Raw genomic sequence first — 19,651 nt, 5'->3', positions numbered from 1 at the left:
TGATGATATGAAAGACCTTTTCTGAACTGGGCTTTCTTACAACTCATTTTCTGGTAGTGGAATAAAGTAATCATTTCCCTCAGAATCCAGCTTCCACAGTGTGTCCTAGATTAGCTTTCCATATGGGGTCTTACCAATAATGGCTTTCGGAGTAAGAATACAGTAGGACAATTTCTCAGTGCCCTGGTCAATGATAGGGGTTTGTGGGTGGGGGCTGCACATTGCCAATAGACTTAATAGATTTGAGGAAGTTGTTCACAGTCTGTTGGGAGGAGGGTTTAGAGTGCTTGAGGTGGTCCTCATCGACCTGACATTGGCATTAAGTGGCTTTGCACAATGTTAGACGCTGTGTGACCTGAAATCATACACTTTCCAAATGCCCATTATTGCAGGTCAGTGCGAAATTCACTGGGACTTACTTCCCCAGTTTATTTCTCCAGCATCTTGCTGAAGGCACTTTAATTAGCCATCCTTATTGTATTAGTCTCTGCAGGCAGTTTGTCTGTGGAAACCATAAAAGTTCCCATTCTAACCTGAAGTCCACTCATATTCTTCACTTTTCACTTTCCAGGAAGGTCCAAGCATGGGGTTTTTCTCTCATTTCGTGGGATGTGGGTGAGGCTGGCTGGGCCAGCATTTATTGCCCATCCCAACATTCTCAGAAGGCAGTTAAGAGTTAATCACATTTCTGTGGGTCTGGAGTTACATGTCAGCCGGAACAGCTAAGGATGGCATATTTCCTTCCCTGAAGGAAATTAGGAAAGCATAGGGCTTTTTTCTGACAATCGACAGTGGTTACGTAGTCACCATTAGATTAACATTTTATTCAAGCTTTTTCTTTAAAAAAATTGAATTCAAATTTCACTACCCACCATGGTGTAATATGAACCTGTGCCCCACAGAACATTAGCTGAGGGTTAGGAATTACTAGTCCAGCGTCATTACCCCTACTCCACTGCTTCCCCACAAGCAGAATCTCTTGACCAGTCTCCCATGCCCACTTAATCTTTGTAAACAATGCAGGGGGTATTAGGTGCAACTTTAATGAATGGAAGCATCAGTTGGCGTTGTTTTGTCCTTCCAGCTTCTCCTGTCCTTTTCTTTAGAAATATGTCTTGCACTTCTTTTTGTTAGACTCCAACCGTCTTGTGACCTGATGCTATGATTTCTAGTGTTGCAGAGGTGGGAGGTTGACATATTTAATTTACCAGCATCTACTTGTGTCTTACCTCTGATAGCTGCATGCTGAGCCCTGATTCTTTCGCCTGTGTTCTTCGTCACATTGTTTTGACCTTGAATGGAAAACTAGCACCTCTTCTGTTAACCCTCCCTTAGTTTCCAATGGATGAGCAGAAAGTCCCTGAATTAAATATTGGGAAAATTGATATTGTGATGATTTTCAATCCCAAAGGCCACTCTGTAATATTAAAATCAGTGTTTTTGCAAAGAACGAACATATTGGAAATTTTGTCTAGTTGGAGAGCTTTATTACCATTCACAGTAGAACAGTGTTGGAAAAGAAGAAATGTTAGCTCATAGTCTCCTTGTGTTCCGTTTGGTCTCCTTTCTTCAATAGGTGACCGTATAACCAGTGAATACATTTTTGGTCACACAATCATATCTTTGCTTTCTGATTAGTCTAATGTCGAGTAGTTGCATGTGCTGTTGATTATGATGTCATGACAAAGTAAGCTCATACTCTTTCAACCTTAGGCTGTCTGTCAGTTATAAAGACTTGCCAGGGCTAATTCCCTCTACCCAATGCAGGAAGATCATTTACCCAGTCTCTTTTGGAGGAATACCCTGGCTAGGCGGTTTCACTAAAACATAATTACCCATCTATAAAATAACTTGTCACTTTTAGATGGGTTGTTAAACTGGCCAAAAAGCTGACAATTGTAATAAGCTTCATGTTGTGAGAAAAGCACACTGGAGGAGAGGGAAGCTCGTTGACAGAGGCTTGCGGGAAATATCATTTTAATAATTCTGAAACCTTGTGTGCAAAGGCCAGTAACAAATTAATAAATAAAACTTTGCAGATTGACTGAAAAGGCCCAGCTCCCTGTCTTGTTAGTTTATACCCTATTGCTGTTGTCCATGAGGCACATGAAAGGACTCTCAGTCATGTGCTGATGGGACTCTGCTGTCAGGACCTTTTGAAATATTTAGCGTGGCAGCCATTTAGTCATTCTCCAAGAAGCAGTCATAACTATATGAGGCCATAGCTTCCCTAGATGAGGGACAGTAGTGGCATGTAGTGAAATCCTAGCAGTTATTCTTCTTAGTTAATTGAAAGAACAGTTATAGAACATAGAACATTACAGCACAGTACAAGCCCTTTGGCCCTTGCTGTTGAGCCGACCTGTCATACCGATCTGAAGCCCATCTAACCTACACTATTCCACATACATCCATATGCTTGTCCAATGATGACTTAAATGTACTTAAAGTTGGCGAATCTACTACCGTTGCAGGCAAAGCATTCCATTCCCTTACTACTCTCTGAGTAAAGAAACTACCTCTGACATCTGTCCTATATCTTTCACCCCTCAATTTAAAGCTATGCCCCCTTGTGCTCGCCGTCACCATCCTAGGAAAAAGGCTCTCCCTATCCACCCTATCTAACCCTCTGATTATTTTATATGTCTCAATTAAGTCACCTCTCAACCTTCTTCTCTCTAACAAAAACAGCCTCAAGTCCTTCAGCCTTTCCTCGTAAGACCTTCCCTCCATACCAGGCAACATCCTAGTAAATCTCCTCTGCACCTTTTCCAAAGCTTCCACATCCTTCTTATAATGCGGTGACCAGAACTGTACGCAAGTTGTGAACCTGTGTCAAGATTTTAATTCTTACTTGTGTTATATACTCAGAATATGTTAAATAGGAGGTCGTTCAGCGATGTGCTGCCGGAATCCCCGAAATCGGCCCGGAAAAAAGAGGAAGCACGTCAAGCGGAATTTGTCAGAGTGGGCCAAGTAAGTCTGATTCAGGGCATGCGAAGTTCACACAGAACAACTGGGTAAAATGTTGGTTTCTTTGGCCGCTATTTAATTCAACCCATTCACCATGTGAGCTAAGTCATGTCCTTTGCTAATTTTCCTTGCAGTGTAATTGGAATTTAATCAAATAAATGATGAGAATGGAGATTATTATGGGGTTACTTTGTCTGCAGTGAGCAGAATTAGCAGCACCATCTGACAATGCGATGTTCACCTCGGTGTGGCCTTTTCTTACTTGTCTGGCTGGGAGATGGTAACTGTATGATGGCAGCAGTTTGTCAACTGAACTTCAAAATTAGTTTACTCTATAATTCTGGCAAGCAACTGGAAGCATTGCTAGTGCATTAAAGCAAGAGTTGCTGACCCATTTAAACAGAGGCAACAATATCTGACGTGGTGTTGCGCCAGTGTAGCAGGTTTTTTGGATTTTTGTCTGCTTGTGAATTAGGTGATGGCTGCTTCCAATTTGATGTTGAGGTGTTTTGTAAGACATGCATTGATGCTGAATCAAAGATATCGAAACATTGCTGCATCACAATATAGCAAAGGTACTTTCAAATGTAATACCTCATCTTGCCTTTGCTCACAGAAGACAAAAACAAATTGGTGTACGGATTCAGGTGTTAAATGTGTGAGGCAGCACAAGTGAGCCTGGTGGCTGTAGGGACTGGGTGGTCATAAGCAGATCTTGTATGTCTGGATGCCAGTTATCAACCTGCTGTCAGAACATCCAAAGTTGACAGGCAGGCACCAACCAGCTGGATCATCAAGCCTGCCCTAAAACACCATGATCTCTGAAACATCACTCAGGTCCCCCTCCTATTAACATGATCTCTGCTCCACTTCGTTTTTTATTTATTCCTGGAATGTTGGTGTCACTGACTGGGCCAGAATGTGTTGTCTATCCCTAAATGACTTTGAGAGGGTGAAATTAACTGCCTTCTTGAACCAATACAGTCCATGTAGATGTAGGAGCACCTCAGTGCTATTAGAGAGAGAGGTTCAGGATCTCCACCCGCTGATCAAGAGGGAGCGGTGATAAATTTCCAAGTCAGGATGGTGCATGGCTTGGAGGGGAGCTTGCAGCTGGTGATGTTTCCATGTATCTGCTGCCCTGGTCCTTCGAGATCATGGAAGGTGCTGTCCAAGGAGCTTTGGTAAGTTACTGCAGTGTATCTTGTAGATGCTACACCCTGTTACTGTGCACCAGTGGTGATGGGAGTGAATGTTTTAGGTAGTGGGTGAGGTACTGAACGACTAAACTACTTTGTCCTGGACAGCACCAAACATCTTGAATACTCTTGCGGAGATCCACTCATTCTGGCAAGTGGAGAATATTCAATCAGGATCCACTGTGCTGACTTATTCTAACTGATTCACACCAATACTTGGTAACAAATAAGAATTCATAGGAGTCATTCATTCCTTAATATTGCCAAAAGTCATTTATAATCATGGTGTCAAGTAGGAAGATTTTGAAAGCCTTCAGACGTGGTGAGGATTTTTTGCTGGTTCCAAGTGTAAGCAACTGCCGCGAGAAGCTTGACCCTGCAGCATTCAGTAGCCTGAAGCTGTTTCACACTGGATGGTCCACAGTTGTAGTTTCTTTTTATTTAAAGGATGCACAGCAAAGGATTTGTGGAGCTCATTCTTAATTCATATTTTTTTCCCTGAAGTTTATTTTAATTGAAGTGCTTATTCCTCCATTTTGCAGCCCACCCCCCCCCCCCCATGTTTTAAGCTATCTCTTTAAATCTTCACAAATTATTTATAGAATCTGTACAGTTTGGAATCAGGCTATTAGGCCCATTGAGTCCACACTGACCCTCTGAAAGGCATCCCAATCAGACCCTTCTCCTTATTCTATCTTTGTAATCCTGCATTTCCCATGGCCAATCCACCTAAGCTGCATATCTTTGGACTGTGGGAAGAAACCAGAGCGCCCAGAGAAAACCCATGCAGACACGGGGAGAATGTGCAAACTCCACATAGACAGACGGCCGAGGGTGGATTTGAACTCGGGTCCCTGGCGCTGTGAGGCTGCAGTGCTAACCACTGAGCCACTGTGCTGCCCCTTTGGTGTACCCGTGTCGTCGGAGAGAGAATGAGAGAACCTCTGCTCCTCAGCTCACACTGGGACAGCTAGTTAGTGGATGAGGCTGGTCTAGGATTGCACACACCCTAGTTACCTCTTGATTCCAAAGTGAGGGGAATGTGCCTGGTCTCCACACAGTGTTAGTCCCCTCATTACTGTGTTGAAGACTGAGGATTTCCACACACACTGCCTCCCCACTCAGTGTGCTCACACTTGCTGCCCCTTGTGAAGATCTGATGCATAAAGCAACGCAGCTTTGCGACTTACAATCTCCTCTTTTCACAATATTCATTATGCAGCAAAACGTTACCAATTTTACAGGATGATTGATTCAACCAGCTGGCAGGGCAAAGTAGAATAAGAAAGGAATTTGATGCCCTGCTTTCTTCTTTGTTTTATTTTATTGGCCTGACAAACGCCGCTGTTACACAAATAAAATCCTCAGAGCACTCAGCTTTGGACTTGAATATCATGTGACGATAATGGCGGTTGCCAAGGTAATCTGTATCAATGTTGTGATTCCCTGTGCTTTCCCCTCACCCAGTCCCCCTATGATCACTGTAAAAATGTCAGACTGCCAGGGCTAAGGTACAGTCCCTGCCAGCAGCCAAGAACAATGCAGTGTTAGAAAACAAATGTTCTTTCTATTCAGGCCCTCAAGCTGAAGACAATCGTTAGAGGAGATGCTCCCACCAGCTTGGTAACCACTGGCCTGTACAGGAAAGAGGTGAGCACATTGTTTGTTTTTCTTCTTTCTATGCTTCAATGAAACTACTGCAAAGTTTAGGCTAACGTCTTGTGTTTAATTCAGTGAAAATGCAGCATCTGTTATACTTCCAAGTTGTGGAGTCGTTCTAGCAAAAAAGGGAAGCTATTCAGCCCACCTTGTCCATGCTGACTGTGTATGGCCATCAGTCAGCCCTGTACACCTAACCTGTCCCCGTAGACCTACTTCTCTCGAGGTGCCCCGGTTTCTTTTAGAAATCATTCGTAATCTTTGTTTGTGCCAACATTGCAGGTAACAGATTCCAGATCTTTACCATTGTGTAAAATATTCTTCCTTGTTGTGTAAAATATCCTTCTTTGTGCCCTCACTGCATTCCTTGCCCAAAAACCTTAAATCTGTATCAACCGGTCATTGCACCATCAGCTCCTGGGAATGGCTGTTCCTTGTATTCCTTATCTAAATCATTCATAATCTTGTGCAGCTTTATCAAATCTCTGTTGCTCCAACTCAGTCTTGTTGCTAAAATCCCTCACACCAAAAATATTCTCATAAATCTCTTTCGCAGCCTCTCAAGGATCCTCACAACCTTCCGAAAGTTTGGTGACCAGAACTGCACACAATGTCTCTAGACAACCGGAACTTATCAGAGATTCATCATAACCTCCCTGCTTTTGTACTTGACACCTCCATTTATAAAGCTGATGATCCAATGTGCTATGCTGACCACTCTCTGATTACGTCCTGCCACCTCCAAAGATCTACGTGTGTGTCTTTCTGCTTTTGTATGTTCCTCAGGGCTGTGCTGTTGATTTTGCCTCTCCCTTTCCCTTTTGTTAAAATGTATCACCTCTCACTTTCCCATATTAAATTCCATCTGTGCCTGCGGGCATTGCTAGCCTAAGCTAGATTCTGTGACAGTCTGTCAGGAACAGGCTTGTAGTTTTTCACACCTCCACTATTAATAGTGAATTGTTAGATTTTATTCTGTATTCCAATATCCAAGTCATTCATATATTTTATATCAAAAAAAGCAGTTGATCTTGCTTTGTCTGACCCTCAGATAACAAGCTCCATCCAGTCGGAGAAAAAGCCAATTACTGTGACTCATTGCTTCCTGTGTTTAAGCCAACTTTTTATTGAGCTTTCACTGACTCTCCTATTGTGTTAGCCTTCATTTTGTTAAACAGCTTCTCGTTGGTACTTTATCACAGAACCATCACAGCACAGGAGACCACTTGGCCCATCGCACTTCTACCTACTTGTTCAAGTGAGCCTTTATCGAAAGATTTCTTTAAAACCATTTCAACAACATCCATTGTAGACAAACAGGAGGCTGGAAGAACACAGCAAACCAGGAAGGACCTGGAGGAAAGTATAACCCTTCGGGTATAACCCTTCTTCAGAACGTTGACTGCTCCTTTCCTCCAGATGCTGCCTGGCTTGCTGTGTTCTTCCAGCCTCCTGTTTGTCTCCCTTGGATTCTAGCATCTGCAGGTTTTTGGTGTCTAACAACACTCCTTGTGTTGCCTTCATCAACATTATCTGTCACTACATTAAACATTTAATCAATAAGTCGAACTTATGACCTACCTTTTAGAAATCTATGCTGGCTATCTCTAACTAACTCCTACAAATCTCAAGAACTTGTGAATCTCTTTTCCTGACTCTTGATTCTAAAACATTGCTCACTAATGAATATTAAAATGACCGATCTTTGGTTTCTAAGAACCCCTCACATTCTTCCTTAAAAAGAGAAGCCATGTTGTTGCTCTTTAGCCCTCTGACACCTCCTTAATACCTTGGGAATATAAAGTTGTGCCAAGGCTTGCCTCTGTCCGCACTGCTACTTCCTTTCAAAACAAGAACAGAAATTGCTGGAGAAACTCAGCAGGTCTGACAGCACCTCTAGGAGAATGCAGACTTAATGTTTTGAGTCTGGTTACTCTTCATCGGAACTGACCGCAGCTAGGAAAAGTTGGTGTTTATTTTGAAGGCAAGGTTGGGGTCGGTGGGGGAAGAGGTGAGCTGAGTTATGAAAGGGATGGGCAAATGTGCTGGAGATTATTGATAGTAGGCTAGCACAGAATAGAGGTTGAATACATCATAATTCGAGCTGAGAGAATGGATAGGATGTGCTGAAATCAGCCCATGGAATGTGATAATAGGCCTGGGAGCGGCTGTGCTAAAAACAATCAATGTCATGGAAGGATGGACTCAGGCCCCAAAATCATTACTTGTTGCTGGGTCCCAGATGCTGCGGGGTCCCCAGGCAGAAAATATGGTGCAGTTCTTTGAGCTTGCACTGAGGCTCACTGGAGCATTGCACTTCCTTTAGAAACCTGGATGCAACCCAACTGGAGCATATGATCCAGTAACAGTCAGCCTTTCCAGCAGGTTCCATCCATCCTCATAGTCAACTTCACTCATATTGTCACTTTGCCAAACACAGGCAAAAGGAATTTATTCAGTTTATGAAAATTTGGTCAACATGGATGAGTTGAGCTGAAGGATCTGTTTCCATGCTGTATGACCCTATGACGCTAGCAAACACTGATATAAAATGCCCATTTAGTATCCAGTACTGTCCTTGATCTCTAAGCATATATCACCAGAATTGTCGTTCAAATACTCCACCCCTCTTCTTTAGAATATATACATGCTGGTGGATGATTTTTGGATTGTATATTATGTTGACTCAAATTTTATTCATGCTTCCTCTCGAATCTTAGTTTCTTCCCACTCTCCCTCTCAACCTGTATTTGCCATAATCCTTGTTTGGGGAATTTGCCAGGCACACATGATCCACCGTCCTTGTATTCGTCATTCTCTCTATTGTCTTCCTCATTGTGATTCTCTGCCCTTCCCTCTTGTTAGAATCTGTTTAGTATGTACCTAAGCTTTCTTTCTTCAAGAACACCATTACTCCATTACAGCTTTTGAGTTCAAACTTTGATTCCATTTTAGTGAGCCCAGATGCCTTCTTGCACCATTGAAGTATCTCTCTTCCAACATAGACGTCCTTTTTTAAATTGTTCCTTGCTCTTATCCATCACTAAACTATAACCTATGGTATGCACTCTTAGGCACATATTCTCTCTTTGACGCTGCACAGTTGGTGCACCTCATCAGATCCTAAATTAAAACAGAAATTTCTAGAAAATGTTCAGCAGGTCTGGCAGCATCAGTGGGATCACACTGGACACTAAATGTTAACTCTCTTTCTGTCTCCACAGATGCTACCAGAACTGCTGAACATTTTACGGAACTTTCTGTTCTTATTTCTGATCTCCAGTTCTTTCATATTTGGCTTCCTTCTGGTGGGACAGAAAATGTACTGATTAAGAAGGCTTTCCTGAAAACATTTAGAAATTCTTCCCTCTACTTGCTGTTTACTCTAAAATTATTCCAGTCAATAGTTGGTAATTTTAAAAACGCTCCTAGAATGGGTCCAGTGATCTGAAGCATTTTCTGTGTGCTCACCTGCGATGAATATAATTTAAGTGACACATTTAACATACTAACAATGAAGATAGGAACGGAAGTAGGCCATTCAACCCATCAAGTGTGTCTACCATTCAGTATGATCATGGCTGATCAATGAGCTCAATACCCCATTTCTACACCCACCCACCCACCCCCCGCCCCATATCCTTTGATCCCGTTAGCCACTAGAGCTGTTTCTGTGGTAGTGAATTGCATAGGTGCCTCACTCTCTGGGTGAAGGAAAATTTCTCCTCACCTCAATCGTGGAAGGTTTATTCATTGTCCTTAAGTTATGACCCCTGGTTCTGGACTTCCCCACAATCAGGAGTATCCTTCCTGCATCTATCCTACCTAGTCCTGTTAGAATCTTATAGGTTTATCTATGGCATCCCCTTATTTGTCTAAACTCAAGTGAATACATGGAACATAGAACATTACAGCACAGTACAGGCCCTTCAGCCCTCGATGTTGTGCCGACCTGCCATACCGATCTGAAGCCCATCTAACCGACTCTATTCCATGTACGTCCATATGCTTATCCAATGACGACTTAAATGTACCTAAAGTTGGCGAATCTACTAGCGTTGCAGGCAAAGCGTTCCATTCCCTTACTACTCACTGAGTAAAGAAACCACCTCTGATATCTGTCCTACATCTTACACCCCTCAATTTAAAGCTATGCCCCCTCGTGCTCGCTGTCACCATCCTAGGAAAAAGGCTCTCCCTATCCACCCTATCTAACCCTCTGATTATTTTATATGTCTCAATTAAGTCACTTCTCAACCTTCTTCTCTCTAATGAAAACAGCCTCAAGTCCCTCAGCCTTTCCTTGTAAGACCTTCCCTCCATACCAGGCGACATCCGAGTAAATCTCCTCTGCACCCTTTCCAAATCTTCCACATCCTCCTTATAATACAGTGACCAGAACTGTATGCAATACTCCAAGCGCGGCCGCACCGGAGTTATGTACAGCTGCAGCATAAAATACAACCCTAACCAACCCAATCTGTGCCCATATATCAGTCCTGTCATCCTAGGAATCAGTCTGGTAAAGCCTGGGCACCCTGCAGCTCTAACCATTCCCCCACTGTAGGGTTTTGTGCTCCATCTCAAACACCACAGCAGGAACTCCTGAAGTTATTCTGGAATAGCAATATCCTTCCCATTTGAGTGTGTTAGCAACATATACATAGCACTTCAATTGGCCGTGTTTTGCAGTCATTCACATGGTAGCTTTCTGGAGGTGACATGTCAAACCTATTTCTGCGTGAAACGTTCTTTGAGGGTAAAATGATTAGAGATGTTCTGTTTCATTTTTAACCAAAGGTTTTGTAGAAGTATTTCTTAAGAATGTTATGGTCATCTGAAAATGTTATGGTCATCTGAAAAGGTAAGGATGTTTTGTTTAAAATGTTTTTTATATTTGCATCTTAAATGCTGCTGGCTGGTGCCAACAAAACAAACCGAACTGATTAATGTTCTAATGTATGTGTAATCCCATCAAATTAGTTGATGTGTGTGTTCGGTGAGCCTCGCTCTGAAAGTCATTTTCTTTACTCCAGAGAATTTTGACTGATAGTGTCTCCAAATTTGACTTGAAACTGTCTCTAACCTAACCTGAAGCTGTGGTGAGACTGGCTTCAGTTCTTATTGAAGGCAGGCACCAAGCCAAGACTTCGATAACCTGGTCCCAAAAGACACTATGGCAATCCCTGTAATTTGGGCATTTACTTTCTGCTTCAGAATGACATTGAGATGTTGGCTACAACAGCAGGGTAGAGAAATAAAAACAAAATCCCACACATTGTCGCCCACTCAGCATGAATCCTGATAATAAGGTGCCGCCTAACTAAACACATGAAATGTCTCAAGATTTGTCAAGAAGGTTATTGCACAGGTGATTTAATTTTTTTTGTTATCTTTTAAAGCACATCACATGCACTTGTTGGAGGCAGTGGGTGGTGGTAAAATTAACTTAGAGTTCAAACCTAACTGGCCATCTCTTAACATGGGGTGAGGACATGAGGAGAGAGTCAGGCACCCAGAGTCATGGAATCTTACTTTGCAGAAAAATGCCATTCATCCCATTGTGTCCATGTCAGCTCTTTGAAAGAGTTATCCAATTAGATTTGAACAACTCCTTAACCTTTTCTATTCCAAGGAGAAACAACAGCACTCTCTCTTCACAGGACTAGAGTCTGTCATTCCCAGTATCATTCTAGTATACGTCCTCTGCATCAGATGCAGCGATAGTAATGGCTTTAAATTTCAAGGGGCGATTGTTAGGTTCTTTCTTGCTGGAGATGGTTCGTGTCTGGCAAGATGTGGCGTGAATGTTGCTTGCCCCTTACCAACTGAAACTTGGATATTGTCCAGATCTTGTCCAGATCTTGTTGCATTTGGACATGGATTGCTTCAGTATCGGAGGAGTTGCAAATTATGCTGAACATTGTGCAATCATCAGTGAATATTTCCAGTTCTGACCATGTGATAGAGCAAAGGTTACTCATGAAGCTGCTGAAGATGATTGAGCCCAGGATACCTACCCTGAGGAGCTCCTATAGATACATCCTGGAACTAACCGTTAAGACTAGCAATCATCTTTATCAATGAGTCCCCTCACTCTCAACATTCTAGGGGTTACCATTGCCTGGAAACTGAAGTAGCCATTTAAATATTGCAGCTACAACACCAGGTCAGAGGCTAGAAATCAAAGCCTCATGCAAGGAGTGTGATGGAATACGTCTCACTTGACTGGAAAGATTGCAGCTCCAACAACACTGAAGGAACTTGACACCATCCAGGACAAAGCAGACCATTTGATTGTGCCAGGTAGTACTCGAATTCCCCTGATTCCCGATAACTCTTAGTCTTGCTAGGGTTCCTTGCTACACTCAGTCAAATGCAGCCTCGATATCAGGGGCTATCACTCACTCCTCACATCTGGACTTCAGCTCCTTTGACCAAAGGCTATGGTGAAGTCAGGAGTTGAGTGGCCCTGGTGGAACCCAAACTGAATGTCAGCGATCAGGTTATTACTAAGAAAGGGCTGTTTAATTGCACTGTTGATCACCCCCTCTATCATTTCACAAACAATTGAAAGTAAACTGTTAGGCACTAATTGGCCATGTTGGATTTTGTGTCCTGCTTCTGTCCACAGGATACTTGGGCATATTTCCATATTGTCGAGTAGATGCCAGTGTTGCAACTGCACTGGGACAGCTTAGCTGGGGAGCAGCAAGTTCTGGAACACAAGTCTCAATACTATTGACCGAATGTTGTCAGGGCACAAAACCTTTGCAGTATCTGGTGTCTCCAAATATTCCTTGATATCGTATGGAGTGAATCAAATGACCAAAGACTGGCATCTGTAATGCCAGGGATCACTGGAGTATGCCAACATGGATCATCCCCTCGACATTTCTGGCTGAAAATTGTTGTAAATGCTTCAACCTCATTGCTTCCACTGATGCTGTCCAAGGATGGGGACATTTATAGAGCCGCATCCTCTGGTAAGTTGTTTAATCGCCCACCAGCTTTCACAACTAGATGTGGCAGGACTACAGAGCTTAGATCCAATCCAGTGATCGTGGGATCGCTTAGCTCTATCACTTGCTGCTTATGCTGCTTGGCATGCAAGTAGTCCTGTTTGGTGGCTTCACCAGGTTGATACGTCATCTTCAGGTATGCCTGATGCTGCTCCTGGCATGCCCTTTTGCACTGTCCATTGAGCCAGGGATGATCTCCCGGCTTGATGGTAATGGTTGAGTGGGGGATATGCCGGGCCATGAGGTTAACAGATTGTGCTGGAGTACAGTTCTGCTGCTGTTGATGACCCATAGCACTCATTGGTGCTCAGTTTTGAATTGCTAGATCTGTGCAAAGTCTGTCCCCTTTAGCACACTGATAGTGCCAACAGCACAATGAAAAGTATTCTCAGTGTGAAAGTGGGACTTCATCTCTGCAAAGACTGTGTGGTGGTCATCCTTACCGATAGTGTAATGGGCAGATGCATCTGCAGCCAGCAGATTGGAAAGGATGAGGTCAAGTATTTTCCCTTCTTCTCTTGTTGCTTCCCTTCCCAACTGCTGCAGACCCAATCTGGCAGCTATGTCCTTTAGGACCCAACCAGCTTGATAAGTAGTACTGCTGCTGTGCTCTTGGTGTTGGACATTGAAATCCATCACACAGAGTATATTCTGCATCTTTGTCACCCCTCAGTGCTTCTTCCAAGTGTCATTCAACATGGAGGAGCACAGAGTTATCAGCTGAGGGAAGATGGAACATGGTAATCAGCAGGAGGGTTCCTTGTCCATGTTTGGCCTGATGCTATGACACTCCTCCCAGGGCAGCTCCCTCCCAACTATATACCATGGTGCTCCCATCTCAGCTGGACCTTCCCTGCTGTTGGACCAGACTTGCCAAGCGATGGTGATGGCGTTGCCTGGGATATGGTGAGACATGATTCTGAGAGTACGACTCTGTCAGGTTGTTGTTTGACTAGTCTGGGAGACAGCTCTCCCGATTTTGGCACTAACCCCCAGATGTTGGCAGGGAGAACACGGCCAAATTGATAGGACTGTTCTCATTCCCGGTCAATACTGGATGGTCCGTCCAGTTTATTCCTTCAATGCATTTGATAAATCGATGGGTTTTTATGATGATGGCTTCATGATCATAATTAGACTTGTTTCATTGTAGTTGTGTATTGAGTTGAAACCTGGGTCATCAAAACATTTCCTGAGTTTCTGGATGACTAATCCAACAACAAAACCACAATGCTATCATCTCCCCTGTGGCTTAGCTTGTCATTTCTAAAGATTTGTACATGTGAACCCTGAAGATATTGGTTCCTGCACTCCTTTTAAAAGGTTATCACCTGGCTAATATTGCCAGTTTATTCAGGAGCCGTCAGCATTAACTTTCATCTTCCATGTGTCTCCCCACGTGCACAGTCTGTTTATGTACAACTGGTGTCTACTGCTGTCCTTCTCATGCATTTCCAAGTTCTGGGCAAACTTTGAAATTGTGCCCTGTAGTCTGCATCATCAATATATATCAACAAGAGCAATTGTCTTAATTACTAGTTGCTGGGATTACGTCTGTAAACTTCCCTCCAGTCTGATAAATGACTGTTCCCCACTGCTGCCTGCTTTCTGTCATGCAGCCAATGTTATATGCATGCTACCACTGCTCCTTTATTCCCAAGGGCTTCAATTCTTCTTTTAGCCTCTATTATGTGGCCCTTTATCGACTGCCTTTTGAACATCCATATATTCACTGCCATCCTCACTGTCGTCATCCAGCTGCCATTATTTAATGGAGTAACTGGATCAGTCTTCATCTCACACATATGAGTGCTATCCATCATTTACCAACCCGTGGTTTTATTACACAAATAATTTTATCTTCATTAATGGCATCTACTGATTTCTCCTCCAGCAATATTAGGCCTATATCGACCCAGCTTTATGTTTTATACCTTTTTTTTGTTCAACAGGGTTGTAAGGCTTGCATCTCAGCAGCCCTCTGGCTCAGTCTCCATATCCAAGCTGGGACTGAAAGATTCAAGTGTGGTGTGCTTTACAATTTACTTTAATCTATCAATCATGAGTCAAGTTGCATCATAGCCAGAGGCCATTTTATTAGCAGTGGCTTGATTTCCTTTGTATGTACATGCGAAGAAGTTAATGCTTGTGTGTGAAAGAATCACCAGGGAAAACCAGATGGGCCAAATGGCCTGTTTCTGTGCTGCGAGATCAATGTAATTCTACGTAAGTAAGAATAGATGTAACTCACTGGGTGTTTAAAAGTACAAATGATGAATTTATTTTGGGATGAAAAACACAATAACTTTCACTCTATTGTAACAGGATGACCAGGATGAGTTTACCAGATCCTTGGGTCATTTTCCAGCCAGCAGCACATTGGATGAAGGAGTACCTGTAAAGCCTTTTACTTGCTCAAAAAGAAGGAACAATGTAAAGTGTTTTTGTCAAAAGAAATCTTAGTTATGTTTAAAATATTTTGCTCCATTCTGTTTGCTTGATTGCTTAAGTTCCGTCAAATTATGAATATAGTTACCTGTTTGCCCATTATCTTGATGTTTGCTTCCAGGAAACGCACAATATCATAGGATCATAGAATCCCCGCACGGTGGGAGAAGGCCACTCAGCCCATTGAGTTTATGCCAACCGTCCAAACAGCATCCTACCGAGACCGTCCTCCCTACCCTAAACCTGTAACACTGTTTTTCCCGTTGCCAATCCACCTAGACTGCACATCCATGGACAGTCTAGGCAATTTAGCATGGCCAGTCCACCTGACCTATGCAACTTTGGATATAAACTCCAATGCTTCACTGAGCAGTTGAATTCTGACTTACTGAAGCAAGAGTAATTTCTTAGATTTATCCTAGCATTCCTGCACCAACTTGTAAGGCTGAATGGCCTCCTTCACGGCTGTATGATTATACAGATAGGGAGAAAATAGGAGTAAGGAACCTTCCATGAATTATTAAGGTTTTATTCAATAGGTATTTTTATATTAACACCTTCAAACTTATTTTCCAGATGCAAGCAAATGAGTAGGATAAATATACAAAAAAACAGGGTGATAAGCCTCCCCATTATCCCATTTAATGAGAAAAAATATAATATGGAATATAGCTGGATGTAACAAAGATTCCCTTTACATATTTGGCTTATTGAGATTATAACGTTTTAAATATACCCTTTTCTTGCTGGATTGAGTAATGAATCTGGGGAAGATTTCCTGTCTGCACCGGGTGTAATTAAATTGGAGATGTTGTCTTTTATAAATTGGTTTAAAGTCTTGGTGCCATGTAGAAAAAGACTTTCCCTTGATGACCCAGTGCAAGGGCTCAACTTTGACCTACCCACCCTTTGGAATAATGTGAATCAACCCTGCTGTCCTCCAGAGTGACATTTCCTTACAAAAAGGATTGAAATTTTTCTACAGGTTTAAGAGGCAACAATATATTGAGTTCCAAATACACTTTTAGACTCTGTGACTTGTTTGAACTTTGGATACTAGTGTAAAAGAATGACATTCGATCAGATGCCTGTTATATACTTTACCCAATTTACATTGCGTCTTTTGTCAAATTTTCTTTCCTGTCAAATTTAACAATAGACAATACCATGACGTCACCTGTTACTCAACTTTCACTAGAAAAGTTAAACTTATCCCTTTGGTGTGAAAGTTATGCATGGATCTGGGTTGGGACCTCGTTTATGTTGGATTGTGATTGTGTTTTTAAAATGTGATAACTTTGAGTTATGGTTCCTTTTAAATGAAAGTGTGACTCTCTTGGGATCACCTCAGTGATTCACATGCAACCCAAAACCCGTGTGCCTGCATCCTCAACTTGTTCCTGCACTTTCCGGTAAAAATAGGGTTGCTCTCTCCCCGCCTTAGTACCTGTGCCAGCATGGATTTCCCTCCCTCCCTCCCCTGCCAGCCAAGTTGTGATCTTCTGGTGCAGGTAAATGTTAACAAGAGTTCAAGGCTCCTTGTATCCAAACAACTTCCTCACTCTTTACCAACCCCACCACTAAACCCAGGGGATTACCAGGAGAAGGCGTAGGGTCCAACTCTGGGACAACAGTGCCAATTGAGGAAGAAGAGGATGAAAGAGGGGACTTGACTTATGTTAAGATCCTTTTTGCCTCTAGAGATCATTAATAACTTTATTATATAAATATTCTATATGTGTCTTTTTTGTATAAGCAGATATGGTGTATGTTTAGCTGTGTGTGTGTATATACTTGTGTGTGTTTAGTGTGTGTATATACCAATGTGTGCATATAAGAATGTGTGTGTACGTCTGTGTATAGATATATCTTGAGCAAGTGTGTGTGTGTGTGTGTGTGTGTGTGTGTGTGTGTGTGTGTGTGTGTGTGAGAGAGAGAATGAGGGTGCACCAATCACTTACGTATAGCATTGAATCATCTGGCAAACCCTGCTTTTAAATGTTAGTTTATGCTGGTTGTATTGTGAAGAAAAGGTGACATTTCAAGAGATGCAGATACGGGGAGGGAGCTTGGGGCAAGGCAGATTGACTTTTGAGTTAGCTGTTCAGCTGGGTAATTGATTGCGGTACAGCCACCAATGCCAACATCCCACAAACAAATAAAATGTTTGTGGGCAGTGGCCCCTGTCAATCCAAGAACATTGGACATCTGCTGTGAAGGAGGTTGAAACACATGTAGACGTTAGAATTAGTTGAGCAAGTCATTAGCCTATTGCTGCTGGCTGGTGCTTGATTCCCTGATGTGCGAGAAGAAGGTGCAAAAAGCTGAAAACCAGTAAATGCTGGCACAAAAAATGTAATGCATTTGTGAGAAAGCTCTTGTTCCACCATTTAGTGGGAGCATCATTCTAATGTGCAAGTCAAAAGCGCTCATTCTAAATTCCAGCTTTGAAAGAGTGAATTTATGTTCTTGAGGTTATTTAAATTATTACATTCATCTGTGGCACCAACCCATCCTGTTCATTGTCTGGTAACCTAAATTGCATTCTTTTTATACTTTGCCTTACAGCCCTGGGAGCCTCAGTGTTTCTGCAGCAATTTCCCCTTTGAAATCATCTGCAGTGATTCCTGGGGACAGTCGTTACTAATCTCCACAGAAGCTGGAGTGTTATTGTTAGACGGTTAGTCACTATGTCATATTCTCATTTGCACATGCTTTGCTATTGTCTGTCTCCCTGCTTTGTTGGTTCACACAATTCATATCAGCATTTATTGCAGCCACTTAAGTCAGAATGGGGGGCTCACACAGTGAGGATAAAGTGCACTATGTGAATATACAACACAACAATGAATTATTCTCTTCAGCTAATGTTGTGACTGTTGACTTTGTAAGTAGAACATAGAACATAGAAAAGTACAGCACAGTACAGGCCCTTTGGCCCACAATATTGTGCCGTGGAATAATCCTAATCCAAAAATAAAATAACCTAGCCTACATGCTCCTCAATTCACTGCTGTCCATGTACATGTCCAGCAGTCGCTTAAATGTCACTAATGACTCCGCTTCCACGACTACCACTGGCAAAGTATTCCATGCGCTCACAACTCTCTGGGTGAAGAACCTCCCTCTGACGTCTCCTCTATACCTTCCTCCTAACACCTTAAAACTATGACCCCTCGTGGCAGTCAATCCTGCCCTGGGGAAAATGTACCCAACAACCACATTCCAAGTAATGACTACAGCTTCTCACAATGTGCACCATCACCATTTGTAGCACAGCATATGTAACCGGGATTTTCACAGAATGGATGAACAAAATATTTGTGGCTTCAGTCTTTGACACTGAATAACATTGTCACAATTGTAAAGTCTAATTCTGTTTGGAAATATGAGAGGGAAGCCAGTATGCTCACCACAAGCTGCTTACACTTGTTGTTTATCATGAGGCCAATTAGCTAGTGTTTACTTGTGACTTACACCTTATACCATGCTGACACTGCAGTAAACACATTGCTGAAAGGTTATTGGAGCTTGTAGGTAGCACTGTTCTGTTCTACTAAACCATCATGGGACACACAGATCACAAAAATGAGTGGTTCTGAGCAATTTCAACTTCATGTGCTGTAATTCCTCTACGAATTGCCAATTGTATTATTTGATTCAATGTGCTGTTCTCCAGCAGTCTAGTTCCTAATTGAAAAGTATCTGGTGTTCTGAGTTTGTGGTACATATTGACACTCCCATAACCAAAGGGAAATATTCTCATTTCAAAAACCGAGTACTTTTAGACTTCTTTTGTTAATTGACATTCAGTGTTAAACTGCTCAGATTTATCCAGAAGTATGTTACTTTATTTCTGAAATAACTCCACAGAGGCTGGCATCCTGTCACCAAGTCACCTTTTATTTGTGTATGGAGAGTCCTTGGCACTGATCCAGCTCCCTCAGAGCCAGCTCTCCGAGTGAACAGAACCTCTGACACTCCTGGATAAAAGCCACAATCAGGGGACTCATATTCTGTGTGGTCAACCTGGCTGTCCTTGCTATAATCACTACAATTTCAAGAATAAAAATTCTCACATTTCACATATGATTGATTGGTTTGAAATCAATAAGTCTGATTTATTTTACAAGCCAACAAACTTGTGTTATTTTCAATGTGGTTTTACTGAAACAGCGCTGTTACAAACACAAATGTGCACACACAGGCATTGACAGACGCGTGTTCTTGTTAGCACATTTACACACACACGTGTGAGTATTAGCACATGCACATGTGCAAATACAACCATACATGCACATGCAGTCACACAAACAAACCCCGCTGAAAGGCATACTCACACAGGCACAC

At 42.4% G+C, this 19,651-nt stretch overlaps 1 protein-coding gene across 10 annotated transcripts in view; it reads left to right on the top strand.

The window, feature by feature from the left end:
• Positions 1-19,651, top strand: part of garnl3 (GTPase activating Rap/RanGAP domain like 3) — a 387,754-nt gene that overhangs the window by 311,005 nt on the left and 57,098 nt on the right. For 6 of the 10 annotated variants that reach the window (XM_048558881.2, XM_048558880.2, XM_048558877.2 and 3 more), the window contains 4 exons: positions 2,872-2,976; positions 5,748-5,822; positions 15,179-15,286; positions 17,870-17,981. In XM_048558881.2, coding sequence (XP_048414838.1) covers positions 2,872-2,976; positions 5,748-5,822; positions 15,179-15,286; positions 17,870-17,981 — 400 coding nt within the window. The remainder of the gene's footprint in view (positions 1-2,871; positions 2,977-5,747; positions 5,823-15,178; positions 15,287-17,869; positions 17,982-19,651) is intronic. The other 4 variants (XM_048558883.2, XM_048558886.2, XM_048558884.2 and 1 more) reach the window with 1 other exon arrangement.

The sequence above is a fragment of the Stegostoma tigrinum genome, chromosome 29, assembly GCF_030684315.1.
Source record: "Stegostoma tigrinum isolate sSteTig4 chromosome 29, sSteTig4.hap1, whole genome shotgun sequence".
NCBI classification, from domain to species: domain Eukaryota; kingdom Metazoa; phylum Chordata; class Chondrichthyes; order Orectolobiformes; family Stegostomatidae; genus Stegostoma; species Stegostoma tigrinum.
This window is presented reverse-complemented; position numbering and strand designations above follow the sequence as displayed.